The sequence below is a fragment of the Phoenix dactylifera genome, chromosome 5, assembly GCF_051530095.1.
Source record: "Phoenix dactylifera cultivar Ajwa chromosome 5, Ajwa_hap1_PhDact_Kaust_v1.1, whole genome shotgun sequence".
NCBI classification, from domain to species: domain Eukaryota; kingdom Viridiplantae; phylum Streptophyta; class Magnoliopsida; order Arecales; family Arecaceae; genus Phoenix; species Phoenix dactylifera.
The window spans coordinates 26,863,635-26,881,963 of NC_143194.1; the positions used below are offsets into that span (position 1 = coordinate 26,863,635).

Genomic DNA, 18,329 nt, shown 5'->3' on the forward strand with positions numbered 1-18,329 from the left:
ATGGTGTAAATAGTCCACAAAAACAAGTCGAATATTGAGTAGAAATGGCTTGTATCCAACTGCAAGAGATTAAACAAATGTTCAACACTGTTTATTCCGTTAAAAAGAACACTTGCTCTTTCCTAAAACCTACAGAAATTCTCCAGCCAAGAGTTGGCATAAAACATTGTTGACTTCCAAAAATGTGTTTTTTCAGATGCAGGGATCATTAACTGCATCTTTCAGATTATTATAAATAAAGTTAAATTTGTGCTCAAGAGGCAGATTCCTTCGCAATCTTCTCAGCCTTGGCAATAACTTCATCAATCCCTCCTACCATGTAAAATGACTGCTCAGGAAGGTCATCATACTTCCCATCCAAAACACCCTGCAACCATGGAGAAAAATAACTCAGTGTTCATCAACAGTGCACATAAAAGATCAAACTAGATTGAGGTTAAACTGACATTCCATTATCAGAGCACCTCAGCCAAAAAGAAAAAAACAAGCAGAAAAGATATAAAAGTGATAGTACATTATTCTACAATGGACAGTCAAATGTACAATTAAATTAAAGCACAAGTCAATATACTGTAAGATATCATTGCTACTTTAACCCAACTACAGAAAAACTCAGAAAAGGTTAGCAACAACTATTTCAATATCAACAACAAATTGTTTCATCAAAGTGGGCTTATGCTTCATTCTTATCAACAAAGTGCAACAGATGATAAAGAGGCATGCTGCTCCATGATCCCCAAGGCTGACCATAAATGCAACAAAGGTATTTCTCAAATTGATGATGGTAACGGAAGCAAACCATACAATAAATGTGGCAATGCTATTTCTCAACTAGATGAAGATAACAGAAAAAGGGACTGCACAAAATAATTAAACTGCTGCTAAAGAGTGAGGAAAGAATGAGCTCACAGCATTTCAACAAGCCTTTGTAAGTTCACTTCATTATATACAACTTGCTCATTTGAAACATAATTTGACGATTCAAGAAGATGAAAGTAGAAGTAGCATGCAATAAATTGGTACAAGGAATTTGTGTAAACGATACTCCACAGACAGGACCTTTTAGTACATTATAAATAAAATTACTTAAATGCTATAAAATACGAGAAATACATCATAAGGTCAATTTTTTTCCTGAATAGAAAAAAGAAAGATTTTACTCACCTGGAAGCTGTCAACACTCTCCTTCAGCTCCACATATTTTCCAGGTGCACCAGTGAACACTTCAGCAACATGGAAAGGTTGGCTCAGGAACCGTTGTATCTTTCGAGCACGAGCCACAGTCAATTTGTCATCTTCACTGAGCTCATCCATTCCCAAAATTGCAATAATATCTTGAAGATTCTTGTAGTTCTGAAGAACCTTTTGAACACCACGAGCAGTGTTGTAATGCTCTTCTCCCAATACATGAGGAGAAAGCATTCTAGATGTTGAATCAAGAGGATCAACAGCAGGATATATACCAAGTTCAGAGATCTAATAAAGAAAACAATTCCATCTTAGCAAAAAGAAACATAGAAAAAGAAAATAATTTAATTTGTAACGTATTAAAGGACATAACCAGGTCAAAGCACACCTGTCGTGACAACACAGTTGTGGCATCAAGATGGGCAAAGGTAGTTGCAGGTGCAGGATCTGTCAAGTCATCAGCTGGCACATAAATAGCTTGGACGGAGGTGATAGAACCCTTCTTCGTTGTTGTGATACGCTCTTGAAGCCCACCAAGATCAGTGGCCAAAGTTGGTTGGTAACCAACAGCAGATGGGATACGACCAAGCAACGCCGACACTTCAGAATTTGCCTAGAAAATGCAGAAAAATGTTAAAAAAATAAGCAACTAGGAAATATATTGCTATTTCTCACTATATTGAAAAAACAATATGACTCCTGAGAGCTCACTTGGGTGAAACGGAAAATGTTGTCAATGAAAAGAAGCACATCTTGCCCTTCAGCATCTCGGAAGTGCTCAGCCACCGTTAACCCAGTCAGACCAACACGAGCACGAGCACCAGGAGGCTCGTTCATTTGCCCATAGACAAGTGCACACTTGCTCTCAGCCTGCAAGATGATTCCATTGGGGTGAGACCTAAGATTGGGGGAAAAAGACCCCAATGACAGTGGCAACAAAATAAAAGGAGAGAAAAAAACTTAAACTTGAACCTGTTTATCACCAAGCTTGATGACACCACTCTCAATCATTTCCCTGTACAAATCATTGCCTTCACGAGTACGTTCTCCGACACCAGCGAAGACAGAGAAACCACCTGGCAGGTAGAAAAACAATGAACAGAAGGACCAATAAGAATTCAAAAAATATATATAATTATTAATCTCTCCTCATGACCAACCATGGGCTTTAGCAACATTGTTAATCAGCTCCATAATAAGCACGGTTTTCCCCACACCAGCACCACCAAAAAGTCCAATCTTTCCACCCCTTTGGTATGGTGCCAGAAGGTCCACGACCTGTAGATAGAAGCATATGCCATCTCAGTAATGTGCAATGGAACTCACTGAAATGTTTGTAAAACATTGCAAACTTAAGAAGAGCATAATTCAGTTCTTAAACATGTAATTTGAGTCGACAACCAATATAAACTATGGACTGAACTTTCTAGATGGTACAAAATCAATTATTGTACCTTGATACCCGTAACAAGAATTTGTTGTTCTGTTGCCTGATCAACAAAAGCAGGGGCCTCACGATGGATGGGAAGGTAGTGATTTGTCTCTGTTGAGGGGGAAAAAATGAAACCAAAATAAAAAATAAACTGGAAAAATTTACTAAATTTAAAGCAAAATCATCAGCTAAACTCGATGTGATATGGAAAATAAGCACAGTAAACTTACTTAATTCACCCTTCTCATCAATGGGCTCTCCAATAACATTGATGATGCGTCCAAGAGTAGCCCTACCGACAGGCACCTAATATATAAACGAGCATAACAATCAAGTCAATCAAACAAAAGAAGAAGCAAAGGCAATGAACAAACAAACACAATAAACTTAGTAATTCAACTCACTGCTGAAACGATCGTGACAGGAAAACAGGTCCATCAACTCATTAAGAAATTCTAATATAACCAATTGGGTTGATGACCGTCAAATCAAACACAAATAGAACAATTTCCCTAAATTCTACACCTATGTCCTTGCCTCTAAGTTATGAGAGTAGAAAGTGTTACTCGAATAATATATATTCTAGATGGTAAAAAAAAAATATTTGGGACCTCAATTATACTGATGAACTTAAAAAAAATGACAATGAATAACGCAAATGAGACATTGGAATTTAAGACATACGGACTCAAAGGATTTATAAACATCAATAACCCACAAAACTATTGCATACTAAACTATAATCTCGAAAGCCAAAACATAAAGTTTAGATTATTCACTCACGCTCATGACCATCAAAATTAAACCTTTGATTATTAGATAGTGCTGGATGCGAACCAGCTTGTCCAGAATATGAGATTTAAAAGCTTGTCTTCTAGCTGCCTTATGTCCCAAAACTTTGAAAAGGAATTTCCAACATCATCGGTTTTTATACCAGATCCAAATCCAGAAAACCTAGGTGAACCTACAACAAATCTCGCGTAAAGAAATCTTCTTCTCAACTCAATAACAAAGCAGTTCATTTTGAACAGAGATGAGAGAATAGCAAGGGCGAGAAACCTACAGTGATAGGAGAGCCAGTGTTCAAGACCCTCTGTCCACGAACCAGCCCCTCAGTCCCATCCATGGCAATCGTCCTCACCATGTTCTCCCCCAGGTGCTGGGCCACCTCCAGCACGAGCCGGATAGAGTTGTCCAAAACCTCCAGGGCCGTCAAGATCGGCGGCAGCCCGTTATCGAACCGGACGTCGACGACGGCACCGATCACCTGGCAGACCTGGCCGATCGCGCCTTTCCCGGTGAACTCGTCCGTGATCTTTCCAGTACCGCCGGCGGTAGGAGATGTCGGCGGCGGGGCCGGCGAGGAGGCGGCGGCGGTGGCGTACTCGACGGCGCGGGAGAGGAGGAAGCCAATGGGGGAAGGACGCGGAGAGGAGATCGGGGGGCGGGGTGAGAAGAGGGCGGCCCGCGCCGCCGGGGAGCGGCGGGCGGAGGAGCGGAGGAGGGAGGACAGGACCCGGCGGGAGGCCATGGGGCCGATCAGGGGGCTAGGGTTTGGGGACCGAGAGCGGCAATGGGACCTAGGGTTTGAGGAAAGCTAGGGTTTTTATCGTTATTGGGGAAGAATCCGGATTGCAGTTCCTCGGACTTCTTTTATTGGAGGTGGAGAGAAATAGGAAAGGAGGGGGCGGAGACAACGTTAATCTTGGGACGAAGTTTATATAACTGTTTATGCGGAAGAAGATCTGGACCGTCCAAATACATATGGAAGGACGAGATGTATTCCATGAGGAAGTGGGACGGCGGATGAAGGCTCCGTATAGGACTTTTATATGCGGGACGTTCAATGATTGGTTGCTGTGTGGGGGAGCCGGGAGGGGGCGGACGCGGACGTCGACGATCTTATCCGCTGGAGTTCTGGGAGGATTCTGAGTCCGGATTTGGAGCACCCTGTTGCGTTTTTTCATTTGTACAAGCAGGAGGTTCAACTTAGCTACGGTCTATCATAAATAGAGCTGATGATGGCCAGGTCTCGGACCTACATTTATTTATTTATAATCAAATTTCAGGCTGGATCTATGTGAAATTTGATAATTTATATGCTCAAATCCAGTTTATGATCAACTTTAATTATAAAATACATCATATACATCTGCAAACACAATACAACAAAAATCAAAAAAACTTGATGCTATCCATCTACCACAAACACTCGACTTGATAGCTGCCCAATGCGCTGCGCTATTACCTTTTCCATGGATGTGGGTGGCTTAAAAATGTAAACAAGCTTCTTTTCACAATATCATCCAGAAGAGGATTAGCTTGAATTTTCAATGACACTGGTGTATATAATCGAAGCAATTACTTTAGCTAAATCATCTTCTAACCATAATTGTGAAGCCTGAAATCGAAATATATCATTTTTTATCCCTTATCGAGCATTTATAAGCTCAGCAAAAGGATTTAGGTGGGTGTCGAGGGAGGTTGAAATGGTTTTTCCGTAATTTGGAATATATAAGGATGTCAATGGGGAGAATTTAATGCGGCTAGTAAAAAAATCGAAATTTAAACCAAAAATGAAACCGAATAGTTTTTGAAATGAAAAATCAGAACCGGAGAAAACCTACAAAACCAAAATCATAACTAAAAAACTAAAAATCATTTAATTTTTTTTAAATGGGTAGAGGAGTTGCTAGGTAGGAGGAGGAGGAAGGCAATGGAGGTGGATTGCCTGGTGGGCCCATGATTTTTCTGGTGGGGAATAAGAACTAGAAGCAGCAGTAGCAACGACGACAATCTCAATAGAAACAAGTGGCACCGTCCTTGGATTGAAGTGGAGGTCCGAGGGAGAAGGTAGGCAAGCTAACTAGCGATGAGAGGTCACGGTTGCGAGGTGAAGAGAGGTCTAGATCAAGGTGAAAGAGGGGCTAGGATTTTTTGAGAGGCGGAGCCACGGATGGAAACTCAAAGATGAAGAGCTGAAGAGAGGTGGAGCATCAGAAAAACCTTCCTTTTTTCGTGCTAGGGTTTGTGGCAGTGTAGTTATGGATATTCCAGATTGAGTATGTAGTTAAGAATGGCCAGTCTAATCGAGTTAGTAATTCGAATTTACACTAGATATAAAAGGTATTAAATATCAGATATATTTGGTTTCATGTTCAGTATTGGGTTTGGTTTTAGGTTCAATTTTGGGTTGATTCAGTTTTGAGTTGAGGAATCACCAACATCATAACTAAAATCCAAATTGAATGATTTTTAATTTTTAAACCTATCATCGAAGCCAATCCCATTTAATTTTGATTAAAACCATCCGGTTCGGCACAAGGATGGATAAAATATTTGGGTATCCATCCTCATTGACATCCCAAAAAATATACAGTGCTAGACTTGTTAAAAAAATTAGGGTTTTTTGTGTATATATTTTTATAAATATCTAATGTTATTTGCATACCCTTGAAAATTTACTATATATATATAGATTATTCATTTTATGCATATGCTAATATAAATATCTAAAATTACATGTATACACTCATAATTTTTTTATTTACACATATACTCTTATAAAGTTTTTCTTTTTGCGTATATACTCTCACAAATTTACTGTTTGTTGTATATCCTTATAAATTATTTCTTTTGCCATATATATTTTTTAAAAGTTTAGGGTATACATGCAGAATGAAGTAAATTGCAAAGGTGTATTTGCAAAAATAAATAATTTATAAGTGTATACATATAAATAGTAAACTTGTGAGGCTATATACATGCTTTAGATATTTATAAGAGTATACATGCAAAAAGAATAATTAATAATAGCACACATAAAAATAGTAAATTTGCAAAAATATTCATACAATTTCAGATATTTACAAAAATATACCTACGAAAAATCTAAAAAAATTCATGAACCCTGGATTATACCCCCGGTTGGAGTTTTGCAAATGTTGCAAGAGTACGTGCAAAATTGGCTTTTTTTTTTTTTTTGTTCTGCGACAAGGACCAAAGCCATGGTTACGGCATGTTTGATTCTCCATGCGGCCGAATGTGAAAGTTACCATCCCTCAAGTGACTATCATGTTTAACTGGATATTTAGACTGAGTTAAGTCAAATTAGAACTTAGTTAAGATGTTTGGTTAGTTTGAAATAGAGATGCAAGTGGTTTATGAAATGATTCACGAATTTGGTAAAATAATAATAATAATAAGTTTGAAGTGATCTTGGCTCAAGGAGAACCGAGGCCATTTAAGTGAAGTAATCTTTCTCTCGGCTCACTTTACACCTAACCAAATAAGCCCGAAAGACGATCTTAGACCACTCTAAGGACTTATAACATTTGCTATTGATAAGTTATGATAAGCTCATGCATGTTGGTCCTATTTTTCATAATTTCATTGGAAAGTCTGAAGCCTTTTGGAATCAAAAGTTGTGGTGCACATACACTTGTCTTATAATACAATATCTGTGTAAATTCATAAACTTAACCTTTTGTATTGTCACTGTGCCACTGCTAGGATCGTGTTTTGCTGGAAGAATTTATGCCTAGAAGACAATTAGCAATAATTCAATCATTAATGTTGGTTTTATGCATGGCGTGTATATCTAATTAATGTTGATTAGAAAGATTACAATGATGTCTTCTAGTATTATCACCCATTTGAATTCTCTTTCTTTTTTTTTTATTTGTAGATCCACATAGGGAGAACAATATAAAAATTAAAACCAGAGTACAAAGTGAAGAACAAATCAAAGAGGCCGAAGATAGTGGAAGCCCATGGAATCTATCTCTAGGAGAAGTGCCAGTTCAGGAGGCAAAATATCATCATCCTGAAATCTATCTAAATACTCCTAGCCAATCAGCAAGGTAATTGGCTTTCCTGAAAGCATGTTCAGGTTTGAAGAAGTCCAAAGTTGATGCAAAATGCCGAATGTCCACGACAATGGATTAAGATTAGGATGAGCATGTTGGCCGAGTCCCACCTTATGTGAGGTGGGACCCAGCAATTTAAATAAAAAAAAAAGAAAAAAAAAAGGAAACAAAAAGAGGGAAAAGAGGGGTTAGGGTTAATTATTCTATTAGAGGGTGGATGAGAAGAAAACAAAAGTGGGTAGCCGTCTTGGGAGAAGTGCTTGTGGAATCCATCTCAAGGAGGAGGTGAAGATCTTATTCAAGGCATTTCAAGAGGAAGAAGAACCTTGTGCAAACCTACACTCGGTGAGATTGTTCTCATTTTATTATTGGAGCCTAAACTCTTTTTCATATAAACTCTTTGTTTGTGATCCAAGGAAGAGATCCTTGATGTATGTGATCCTCTAGCTTAGCCTAGAGAAGATACTTTGTAAGCCCATTATTGTTGATAGTGGAGGTTTGTGGTAGACTTAGGTCCGGTGGTTTTTTCCCCTCATATTGGAGGGTTTTCCACCTAAAAATTCTTGTCTCTTTCTTGTGGTTTGTTTTTTTTGGTGGTTCTTACATTGATTAATTATTGTGGTATTCTCATTCTACTCACACAAAGATAGGAAAGTTTTCATCTAGTGAAGGGGTCTTTCCTAACAAGTGGTATCAGAGCAAGGTTTTGTGCCTACAAGGTGTTTGATAAAATTCTTGTGTGACTCGAATGGAGGATTCTATGGGAGGCATGATTAAATTGACATCTTCCAACTATGCCATTTGGAAACCTAGGATGGAGGATATCCTTTATTGTAAGGATTTGTATGAACCTATCCATGGAGATGAGGCTAGGCCAAAAGAGAAGACTGACAAGGAATGGGATATAATGAACAGAAAGACAGTTGCACAAATGAGACAATGGGTTGATCAGACTGTGTTTCATCATGTTGCTCAAGAAACCAATGCCTTCTCTTTGTGGAAGAAATTAGAGGCCATGTATGAGAGAAAGACTGCACAGAATAAAGCCTCTTTGATTAGGAGGCTTGTCAACTTGAAGTATAAAGATGGGAAAAGTGTGACAGAACACTTGAATGACTTCCAAGGCTTGGTGAATCAGTTGACTACTATGAAGCTTGTCCTAGATGAGGAGTTGCAGGCTTTGTTACTTCTTAGTTCTTTGCCAGACAGTTAGGAGACTCTTGTGGTGTCTCTAAGCAATTCTGCACCTGACGGCAAGGTCACTTTGGATATGGTAAAGGATAGCATGCTAAATGAAGAGGTTAGAAGAAAGGAACAGGGAATATCTCCTGAAGCTGAGGCTCTTGTGACAGAAAGAAGAGGTAGAAGCAAAAGCAAGTATCCTTACAATAGAGATAAATCCAGGGGCAGGTCAAAGTCAAGGAAAGGCATAAAATGCTATCATTGTGGCAAACTAGGACACATGAAAAGAGAGTGCAGAGCATTGAAAAGAGAGCAGAACACAGAAAAAGGTGAAGCAAAGACAGAGGAAAAGGATGTTACAGCAGTTGCAGCTGATGCAGATGTCATTGTTGTTAGTGATGGTTGTGTCAACCTTGCATATGAAGATAGTAACTGGGTGATTGATTCTGGTGCTTCTTTTCATATCACTCCACATGGTGGTTTCTTCACATCCTATACTTCTGGTGATTTTGGTTGTGTTAGGATGGAAAATGATGGTTTATCCAAAATTGTTGGCATGGGGAGTGTATGTTTAGAGACCAATACAGGGTGCAAGTTGCTACTCAAAGATGTTAGACATGTTCCGGATATCCGCCTCAATTTAATCTCCACCGGCAAGCTTGATGATGAAGGTTATAGCAATCATTTTGGTGAAGGAAAATGGAAGCTCACAAAAGGCTCTTTGTTGATAGCAAGAGGAAAGAAAAATAATACTCTCTACATGATGCAAGCAAAGCTAAAGAAAGGAGAGGTGAATACAATTGATGATGATTTCTCTACAAAGCTTTGGCACAAAAGGCTTGGGCACATGAGTGAGAAAGGACTTCAAATTCTAGCCAAGAAGGAGTTGCTACCAAATACTAAAGGTGTGTCTTTGAAAACTTGTGTTGATTGTTTAGCCGGAAAACAACATAGAGTTGCATTTCATAGAACACCTATATCTAGAAAAATTAACATTCTAGATTTGATACATAGTGATGTATGCATGATGGATAGCAGAACTCTTGGTGGTGCACTTTATTTTGTTACTTTTATTGATGATCATTCTAGAAAGGTATGGGCTTTTGCTTTGAAATCCAAGGATCAAGTCTTGGATATATTTAAACACTTTCATGTCATGGTTGAAAGAGAGACAGGCAAGAAGCTAAAGTGCATCAGGGCAGATAATGGAGGTGAGTATAGAGGGCCATTTGAAAAATATTGCAAAGACTATGGCATTAAGCTCCAAAAGACAGTTCCTAAAACACCGCAAGAAAATGGAGTTGCAGAGAGAATGAATAGAACAATTGTAGAGAGAATCAGATGTATGCTCTCTCATGCAAAGTTGCCAAAACCATTTTGGGGTGAAGCTATGAGGACTGCAGTGGATTTGATCAACCTTTCTCCATCGGCTCCTTTGGATGGTGATGTGCCAGAAAGAGTTTGGACAGGAAAAGATGTATCCTACAGTCATTTGAAGGTGTTTGGATGCAAGACATTTGTTCACATTCCAAAAGATGAAAGGTCTAAGCTTGATGGAAAGTCTAAAGAATGTATTTTCTTAGGTTATGGCCATGAAGAATTTGGATACAGGTTGTGGGATCCAAAAGACAAAAAGGTGATCAGGAGTAGAGATGTTGTCTTCTTTGAAGATCAATTTATTGAAGACTTTGGAAAGCAAGAGAAGCCGAAGTATTTGAACAGTTCTCCAATTAATCTTGATCCAGTTCCTCCACCTATGGTCCATGATGATGATAGGGGAGATGTGTAGGATGACAGTGAGCATAGTGATACAGGTGCTAGTGAGGGTTCTACAGGTGATAATGGTCACAGTGAAGCTTCAGAACATGGTGAACTATCAAGTCAGTCTGAAATGACAGAACCAGAGGTCAGAAGGTCTACTAGACAGCACAGAGCATCATCTAGATATCCTGCTTCAGAGTATGTTTTTCTTACAGATGAGGGGGAGCCAGAATGCATCCTAGAAGTGCAGAATCATAAGGACAAGGATAAATGGTTTCAAGCTATGCAAGAAGAAATAAAATCCTTATATGAAAATCATACTTTTGATTTGGTAAAGCTTCCTAAGGGTAAGAGACCACTCAAGAACAAATGGGTATACAGATTAAAGGAGGATGAGAGCGGCTTAAAACCTAAGTACAAAGCAAGATTAGTTGTGAAGGGCTTTGGTCAGAAGAAAGGTATAGATTTTGATGAAATTTTTGCTCCGGTTGTGAAAATGTCATCTCTTCGGATTATATTGGGTTTGGCAGCTAGTATGGACCTTGAGATTGAACAACTTGATGTGAAGACAGCCTTCTTGCATGGAGACCTAGAGGAAGAAATTTATATGGAGCAACCTGAGGGGTTTAAAACTAAGGGCAAAGAACATCTTGTTTGCAAGTTGAAGAAAAGCTTATATGGGCTTAAACAAGCACCAAGGCAATGGTATAAAAAGTTCGATTCTTTCATGATGGGCCACGACTACAAGAGGACAAAATCTGATCATTGCGTCTATGTGCAAAGGTTTAGTGATGGTGATTTTATCATTCTATTGCTTTATGTAGATGATATGTTGATTATTGGCCGTGATACTAACAAAATTGATAGGTTGAAGAAAGACTTAAGCAAATCGTTTGCCATGAAAGATATGGGGCCCGTAAAGCAAATGCTTGGCATGAGAATTTCTCGTGATAGAAAGATCAAGAAGCTTTGGCTATCACAAGAAAAGTATATTGAAAGGATGCTCGAGCGGTTTAATATGGAAAAGGCTAAACCGATTTCCTCTCCACTTGCAAATCATTTCAAACTCACAAACAAGCAATGTCCTACAAATGAAAGGGAGAAAGAGGAGATGCAAAATGTACCCTATGCTTCAGCAGTAGGAAGTTTGATGTATGCCATGGTGTGTACAAGACCAGACATAGCATATGCAGTTGGTGTTGTGAGCAGATTTCTCTCGAATCCTGGCAAAGAACATTGGGCTGCAGTCAAATGGATACTTAGATACCTTAGAGGTACTTCCAAAGCTTGCTTATGCTTTGGAAATGGAAAAACTATGCTAGAAGGATTCACAGATGCAGATATGGCTGGTGATATTGATACTCGAAAGTCTACATCGGGATACATGATGACTTTTGCAGGGGGAGCTGTTTCATGGCAGTCCAAATTGCAGAAATGTGTTGCTTTGTCCACTACAGAGGCCGAATATATTGCGGTGACAGAGGCATGTAAGGAAATGTTGTGGATGAAAAGATTCCTCCAAGAATTGGGCTTGAAACAAGAAAAGTATACTCTCTTTTGTGATAATCAGAGTGCCATTCATCTTAGCAAGAATCCCAGCTTTCATTCAAGGTCGAAGCACATTGATGTGAGGTATCATTGGATTCGGGATGTGTTGGAAGAAAAGCTTTTGCATCTAGAGAAAATCCATACCGATGAGAATGGGTCGGATATGATGACTAAAATTTTGCTTAAGAAGAAGCATGATATTTGTATGCTTAAGGCAAGCTTGGTGGAGCCTCTCACATAAGATGGGAGGGGGAGAATTGTTGGCCGAGTCCCACCTTATGTGAGGTGGGACCCAGCAATTTAAATAAAAAAAAAAAGAAAAAAAAAAGGAAACAAAAAGAGGGAAAAGAGGGGTTAGGGTTAATTATTCTATTAGAGGGTGGATGAGAAGAAAACAAAAGTGGGTAGCCGTCTTGGGAGAAGTGCTTGTGGAATCCATCTCAAGGAGGAGGTGAAGATCTTATTCAAGGCATTTCAAGAGGAAGAAGAACCTTGTGCAAACCTACACTCGGTGAGATTGTTCTCATTTTATTATTGGAGCCTAAACTCTTTTTCATATAAACTCTTTGTTTGTGATCCAAGGAAGAGATCCTTGATGTATGTGATCCTCTAGCTTAGCCTAGAGAAGATACTTTGTAAGCCCATTATTGTTGATAGTGGAGGTTTGTGGTGGACTTAGGTCCGGTGGTTTTTTCTCCTCATATTGGAGGGTTTTCCACCTAAAAATTCTTGTCTCTTTCTTGTGGTTTGTTTTTTTTGGTGGTTCTTACATTGATTAATTATTGTGGTATTCTCATTCTACTCACACAAAGATAGGAAAGTTTTCATCTAGTGAAGGGGTCTTTCCTAACAGAGCACTATCTTGTATCCAACTTATAATTGTGTTAGAATCACCTTCAAGTATAATATTTCTATATTTCAAAGTGAAGAAAGTCGCTATAAAACCCTCCCAAGCCGCTTTCAATTCTGCCGTAGGAACTGAAGTAGCATGGAATAGTCTAGCTCGAGCATACATAACTTGATCGTAATAAAGTTAAGTATCAGTAAACCATGGTGAGGGGACACTCAATGAACCTATAAAGTTAATTCTTGCTCTCTAAAATAAATAATCATTGGTTTGGAATTCTGAATCAGTCACTACATTAAAGTAACTTTTGTGCTATATCATATGAATATCTTTGTGACATTAAAATGGAATGAATATTAATAACAATATATGCCAGGAAGATAAATTTTATTTATGAGAAAGACATTAAGTTTCTTTATATATATAATGTTCTCTAAGATGAAAAGTATTTCATTTTTCGTGTCAAGGTCAGAATTTTGCTGAACTAATATTAGGAGACATATTGGCTAGCTATTGATTCGGTATGATATTGGTACATACTATACCACCTTGAGGAGTACTAAAACCAAGGGAAGGAAGGAGAGGAAGGGAGAAGGAGGGAGAGGGAGGGAGGGAGAGATAGAGAGAACTAATATTTTTGTTATTACAACTAACGCATTTTACATTGAGTATTAAAACAAATTTAATTTAAATTTATGTATATCTGAAAAAATCCAACGCAACACAAATAATGGTGATGGAGAATTTGCCGATAATTAATTCAATCATGTATCATTTTTTTCCTACCAAATATGGTTCCCAAGGTCTAAGTCCATACTGTAGAGGATGATATGCAAATGCTACAATTACATCTTGATCAAACAAGCCGGATAATAGAATCTCGAATTTTAATGCTTACACATTAATTTTCTCAATGTTAATTTAGATTATGGGTGAAGTTTGGGTACTATCTAGGTAGCACTAACATGACATATGTCCCCTAAATTACAGGCTGACCATATTTAATTAGTTTTCTAAATTTTGACAATCAAGTGCCAATAATTGGAGCAATATCATTTCCAATTGGCAATATTTTCATAGAAGTAGTATCATCAAACCATACCATCTAGGTAGCATATAACCTATGCCATTAGGTTATAATTGCAAAAATAAAGCATACGTAGACATCTTATTGAATCTTATTGCTTCATGCATTTTAGAATATTTCTAGAGTTGCTTATTTTTCGATGTGAAACATGTTTGTTTCTGCTAAATAATTTTACTATACTAACATCATTAGTTTTATCAAAAGATTGCATTGATGCAATAATTTTTAAAAATATTCTCCGGCAAGAAAATTGGTCCTCGAGTATGACCTCTCTAGCATTTTCCATCAGAGCAAAGTATATTATGGTGGCTATTACCGCTCAAGGAGAAAGTTTATTATAATAACTGCAACTATTTGATATGGTTGGCATTGCTGGAAATAACATCAAAATATAATAAATATTTGACAAAATTATTTCCATTCAATATAAAATTATGTTTCTGGATATATATGGAAAATATTTTTATTTTATTTTTATTTTTAAATAGATAATAAAAATATCAAATAAAGGGCTGCAAATACAATGACTGCAATATACTATTTCATAACGGTCACAATAACACAGCCTAAACCATATATAACAGCCATTATAGCATTTAGCTTGTTCCGCAAATGATTCATAACATTACCAAAATGTTCAAATAATATTTTAAGTTTTTAATGGCTGGTATGACAGTAAAGCAGCCGTTACTTGAAACAGTGATTTTATCCTCTACGTCCCTCCAAAATTTCTCAACCACAACGGCATCTAACTAAGCGTAAGGATGAGCACGACGGCAGTACCAAACGGAGCCGCCGCCCCCCAAAAATGGCTTTTTTTTCCATTTCTCCGCCCTCCCCCTCTCTATCTCTCCTTGCAACCAAACGCCATCCCTTCGCTAAACCACCAATCCCCGCTACTCCCCAAACCCCTGACACTCGCGCTCGCCGATTCCTCTCCACGGCGGCGGCGCCGCCGGAGCTCGGAGCCCTGGAGAGGGACCAGAAGCGCCCATCATCCAGCCCCGAACCGGTGGGTATAATTCTAGCGTTCCCTTTCGCTTTGCCTTTCTTTTCTGACTCTTTTTGCGGCTGGTGGTCTTCATAGGGCGTGGCGGAGAGCGTGAAGGTGCTGAAGGCCGCCGCCAAGACGCGGCGGGTCCCGGCGGCGGAGGTCCTCGACGCTCTGGCCGCGATCAAGAAGGCCAAGGCGGAGTCTTCGTCGTTCCTCGAGACCCTCGGCGGGACGGAGTCTCCGGGGAGGACCTGGATGCTTATCTTCACCGCTCAGGTGAGCGCAGCTCTCTATTGCTGCTTCTTTTTTGCCTGCTTATTAGCTCTATTTCTTACTGAGATTTGGTCTCTGGGCTTTTTAGGGTAAGTTGGAGAAGGGCCGGTATTTCCCTCTTACTGCTGTTCAGCGATTTGATGCTGCGGTGAGCTAATTCCGTTCTTCTTCCTTTATTTTCTCATAAAAGAGATGTCTCGGTGTTGATTTACTGTGGAAAAGTTTAATTTTTGATTGGCTTACAATTGATTCTCAATGTGACTCTTATAGCTTGGATCATGCAGAATAAATAAAGTTTGTTAATTTAAATGAATTTGAGAAAACCAAAAAAAAAAAAAAAGCAATGAGATGAGAGGAAGTTAAATATGAGTATGATAAAAAAAACATTACTTACATTTGTACAAGAAGATGATCTTCATTACTGAAGATTAGATTCAGTATAAGTGTGGTAATCATAAACTCATTGAAATAGAATTCCAAAGTGGCTTTCTTTAAACAATATGAGGCTCTTTTTTTTTCGGTCCTGCTCAAGGACAAAGCCTAAATCACAAGCTATTGTCAGTAGTTACAAGTACCTTGGGGGAAAGGACCAATCCAAAATCCTGGACTCTGATCAAAGATGGCCTGTTCGAAAAGCCAATCAGCATCCTGATTGGCCTCTCTCTATGTACATGTTTGGACTTATCAGGAATAAAGGATCTAAAAAGATTGTGAGAGTCATGAAAATTGGGTTGTGGAATGGAGAGTTATTAGAAAGACAGATGCAATCCAAATAAAGAGTTTGTTCTTGGCCAGTACTTTGAGCTTCCATATAATTCCCCATGGTTCAACACGGCAACAAGCAGAGGCATAAGGGTAGAGAAAGCATTTCAAACCAAAATCTTTGAGGAGTTGGTGTTGTTCCAAATAACAGCATCATCAGTAGAACAACGATGAAATGGGTTGGAAAATAACAACTTTATATCCTTGAAGCTTTCAATAGTTTACTATTTTTTTGTACTTGTGAATGTCTCATAGACGGAAAATTTACCATGACCAACCATTAGTTGCTTGATTTTGTCTCAGCAGATGTGATATGCATGCACCTTTGAGCAATAAGAATTGGTTATGTCAGGAAGTTTAATAAGGAAGCTGGTTGTGAAAGGTTGAGTAACAAAGCAAAGAGGATCAACCCATTAATGTGTTAATCGAGAAAAGCAAGTCCTAATGCTTTGTTGTAGAGTCTTCTACTTTTTTCTTTTTAATAAAAAAAAGGCAGTTTCTATTAGAATGTGATGTAGAGAATGAATGTCACATTGTCTTGTCTGGTTTTACCATAGTAAAATAAATGTCATCCTTGCTTGTTAAGAAAGCTAAGGAAAGGAAATGGTAAGTGCAGATTAACATCTTTCCTGCCCCATTTCCATTTTCTTGCATCCACTTAAGCAAAAACCAAATATAGCATTAGGAAACTTTGTTTCAAGATGATTGGGCCATAAACCAAATCTCCACGTCAGTGGATAATCTCTAAAAATATTGTCTGCCATTATTTTTGACAACCTTTTACTGTCCGCTAAAACATTCAACTGGGCAGCTCGGCTCATCTGTCTATTTACTTCTCTGATAAGTGATCTGATGACTGGTTGATTTGAGATTCCGTGAAACATCTTAATGTGAATATAAAAAGCGAGGCATCTGATTTGTTTTCCTGGTTGAGATTGTTTAAGGTATATCTTGGTATAATTCCAGTGAATGGTTAATAAAAGCATTTTGGATAGATTTACAAGTTAAAAGTTGTAACTGTACGAGAGTGTGACCGGCCTCAATGACTACTCAAACCTCCAGTAACTAGAATTTCTCATGGCATCTCTAGCAAAAAATGAATGTATTGACAATTCGAAAAGGTTCAAGCTATATGGCATATTCACCTGAAAACAGCACATTGATTAAAACTAGTTGATTAAAAATAAATTTTGAATTGTTATAGAATGCCCTTCTTGTGACGTTGTCTCCAGCTGCTGTAGATGCAAATGCCAATCATTTCCAAGCAATTGTTTTCCAGGAACTATGATCCATTTGAATGGCATTTACATCAAGTGGATGGCTTAGGGCTTCCATTCCTGATGATCAGAACATAACACCAGAATCATGCTGTAAATGGTAAATCATATTGTTGCATATAAGACTTCTGAACATGCCACGGACACAAGGTCTTAGTGTAACACCTTGATTTTATCTATCAAGGTATCTGTAAGAGTATTAAGTTTTGAGCAACCAACAACCTTGAGGTAGCTTGTGGAGGTTTCTCAAAACTTAATAGGTGCTCAAAAACTTGATCACCTTGATTTTTAACTAATAGGTGCAGATTTTTGCAATAACCGGCATATTAATTTCTTTGGCTTTATTATTATCTTTGTAAGGTGCAAGAGTGAAATTGTTATTCATTGAGGCAAAATGATACAATGAATTTGGATAGATTTGGTAATATTGATTTGGATTATCAGGCAAAGAGGATTGAGAACGGAGTCTATTTAGGGCCCATTGGCTGTCTAACCTTTGAAGGCAAATTTTCGTGGAAGGACAGGATACTGGCATTCATTTTTGAGTGTGTTCGTATAAAGGTTGGACCATTTGGTCCTTTGCAAATTAGTCTGGGAGGAGGAGAGAGGGAGCCTAGCACCAAGGATCCCTTCTTCATCTGGTTTTATGTAGACGAGGAAATTGCTGTTGCTCAAGGCAGAGGTGGAGGCATTGCATTCTGGTGTCGATGTCGCCGTGTCACATAATTCCTACAAAAAAATTCAATTAAATTCTCATGGTGAGGACATCACGTAGTGCTTGTATATTGGTTTTATTCAGAGCCTTGTGTGAAAAATGACAAAGGACCTCAGTGGTGTATTGCAATATAGATATGAGAAGGGATAAGTAAAGGTGCTTTATCCAAATGTAGTTCCACCTCCATCCTTTCACAAGACATGAGGCATCTGTCCTGTTCTTTATCCTTGTTTTTTCCTTGTGATGTATCAACTTTTCAGCAAACTTTTAATTCTCAAGCAACTTAGCATTACATACTTTAAATAGAATTAATTCATGTGCATTAATTCAAATTCCTCTTTTGTTTGTACTCATGCATGTCTGAAAATCATTATTATCTGCCCTCATGCACCTTC

General features: G+C 38.3%; 2 protein-coding genes across 2 annotated transcripts; one reads left to right on the top strand and one right to left on the bottom strand.

Annotated features, from left to right (window-relative positions):
• Positions 1–34: 34 nt before the first annotated feature.
• Positions 35–4,597, bottom strand: LOC103722866 (ATP synthase subunit beta, mitochondrial-like). Its single transcript, XM_008813564.6, has 9 exons — positions 3,684–4,597; positions 2,851–2,926; positions 2,643–2,731; positions 2,349–2,466; positions 2,161–2,264; positions 1,900–2,058; positions 1,577–1,801; positions 1,165–1,476; positions 35–367 (listed from the first exon to the last, which is right to left on the bottom strand). Exons 1-9 carry the CDS (start codon positions 4,149–4,151, stop codon positions 254–256), a joined length of 1,665 nt encoding a protein of 554 aa, XP_008811786.4. The 5' UTR covers positions 4,152–4,597; the 3' UTR covers positions 35–253.
• A 10,060-nt stretch (positions 4,598–14,657) lies between these two features.
• On the top strand, positions 14,658–18,246 carry LOC103722863 (microbial collagenase). The gene is made up of 4 exons (XM_008813562.5): positions 14,658–14,925; positions 15,001–15,183; positions 15,269–15,328; positions 17,664–18,246. Exons 1-4 carry the CDS (start codon positions 14,722–14,724, stop codon positions 17,943–17,945), a joined length of 729 nt encoding a protein of 242 aa, XP_008811784.4. The 5' UTR covers positions 14,658–14,721; the 3' UTR covers positions 17,946–18,246.
• Positions 18,247–18,329: the final 83 nt, after the last annotated feature.

Excerpts from the sequence above, each read along its gene's own strand:
- LOC103722866 (XM_008813564.6), bottom strand. The coding sequence starts at position 4,151 with ATGGCCTCCCGCCGGGTCCTGTCCTCCCTCCTCCGCTCCTCCGCCCGC. Across the intron at positions 2,732-2,850 it reads TGATGAGAAGGGTGAATTAA|AGACAAATCACTACCTTCCC; the intron begins GTAAGTTTACTG and ends CCCCCTCAACAG. Across the intron at positions 2,265-2,348 it reads CAATGTTGCTAAAGCCCATG|GTGGTTTCTCTGTCTTCGCT; the intron begins GTTGGTCATGAG and ends TCTACCTGCCAG.
- LOC103722863 (XM_008813562.5), top strand. The coding sequence starts at position 14,722 with ATGGCTTTTTTTTCCATTTCTCCGCCCTCCCCCTCTCTATCTCTCCTT. Across the intron at positions 14,926-15,000 it reads CATCATCCAGCCCCGAACCG|GGCGTGGCGGAGAGCGTGAA; the intron begins GTGGGTATAATT and ends TGGTCTTCATAG. Across the intron at positions 15,184-15,268 it reads TGCTTATCTTCACCGCTCAG|GGTAAGTTGGAGAAGGGCCG; the intron begins GTGAGCGCAGCT and ends TGGGCTTTTTAG.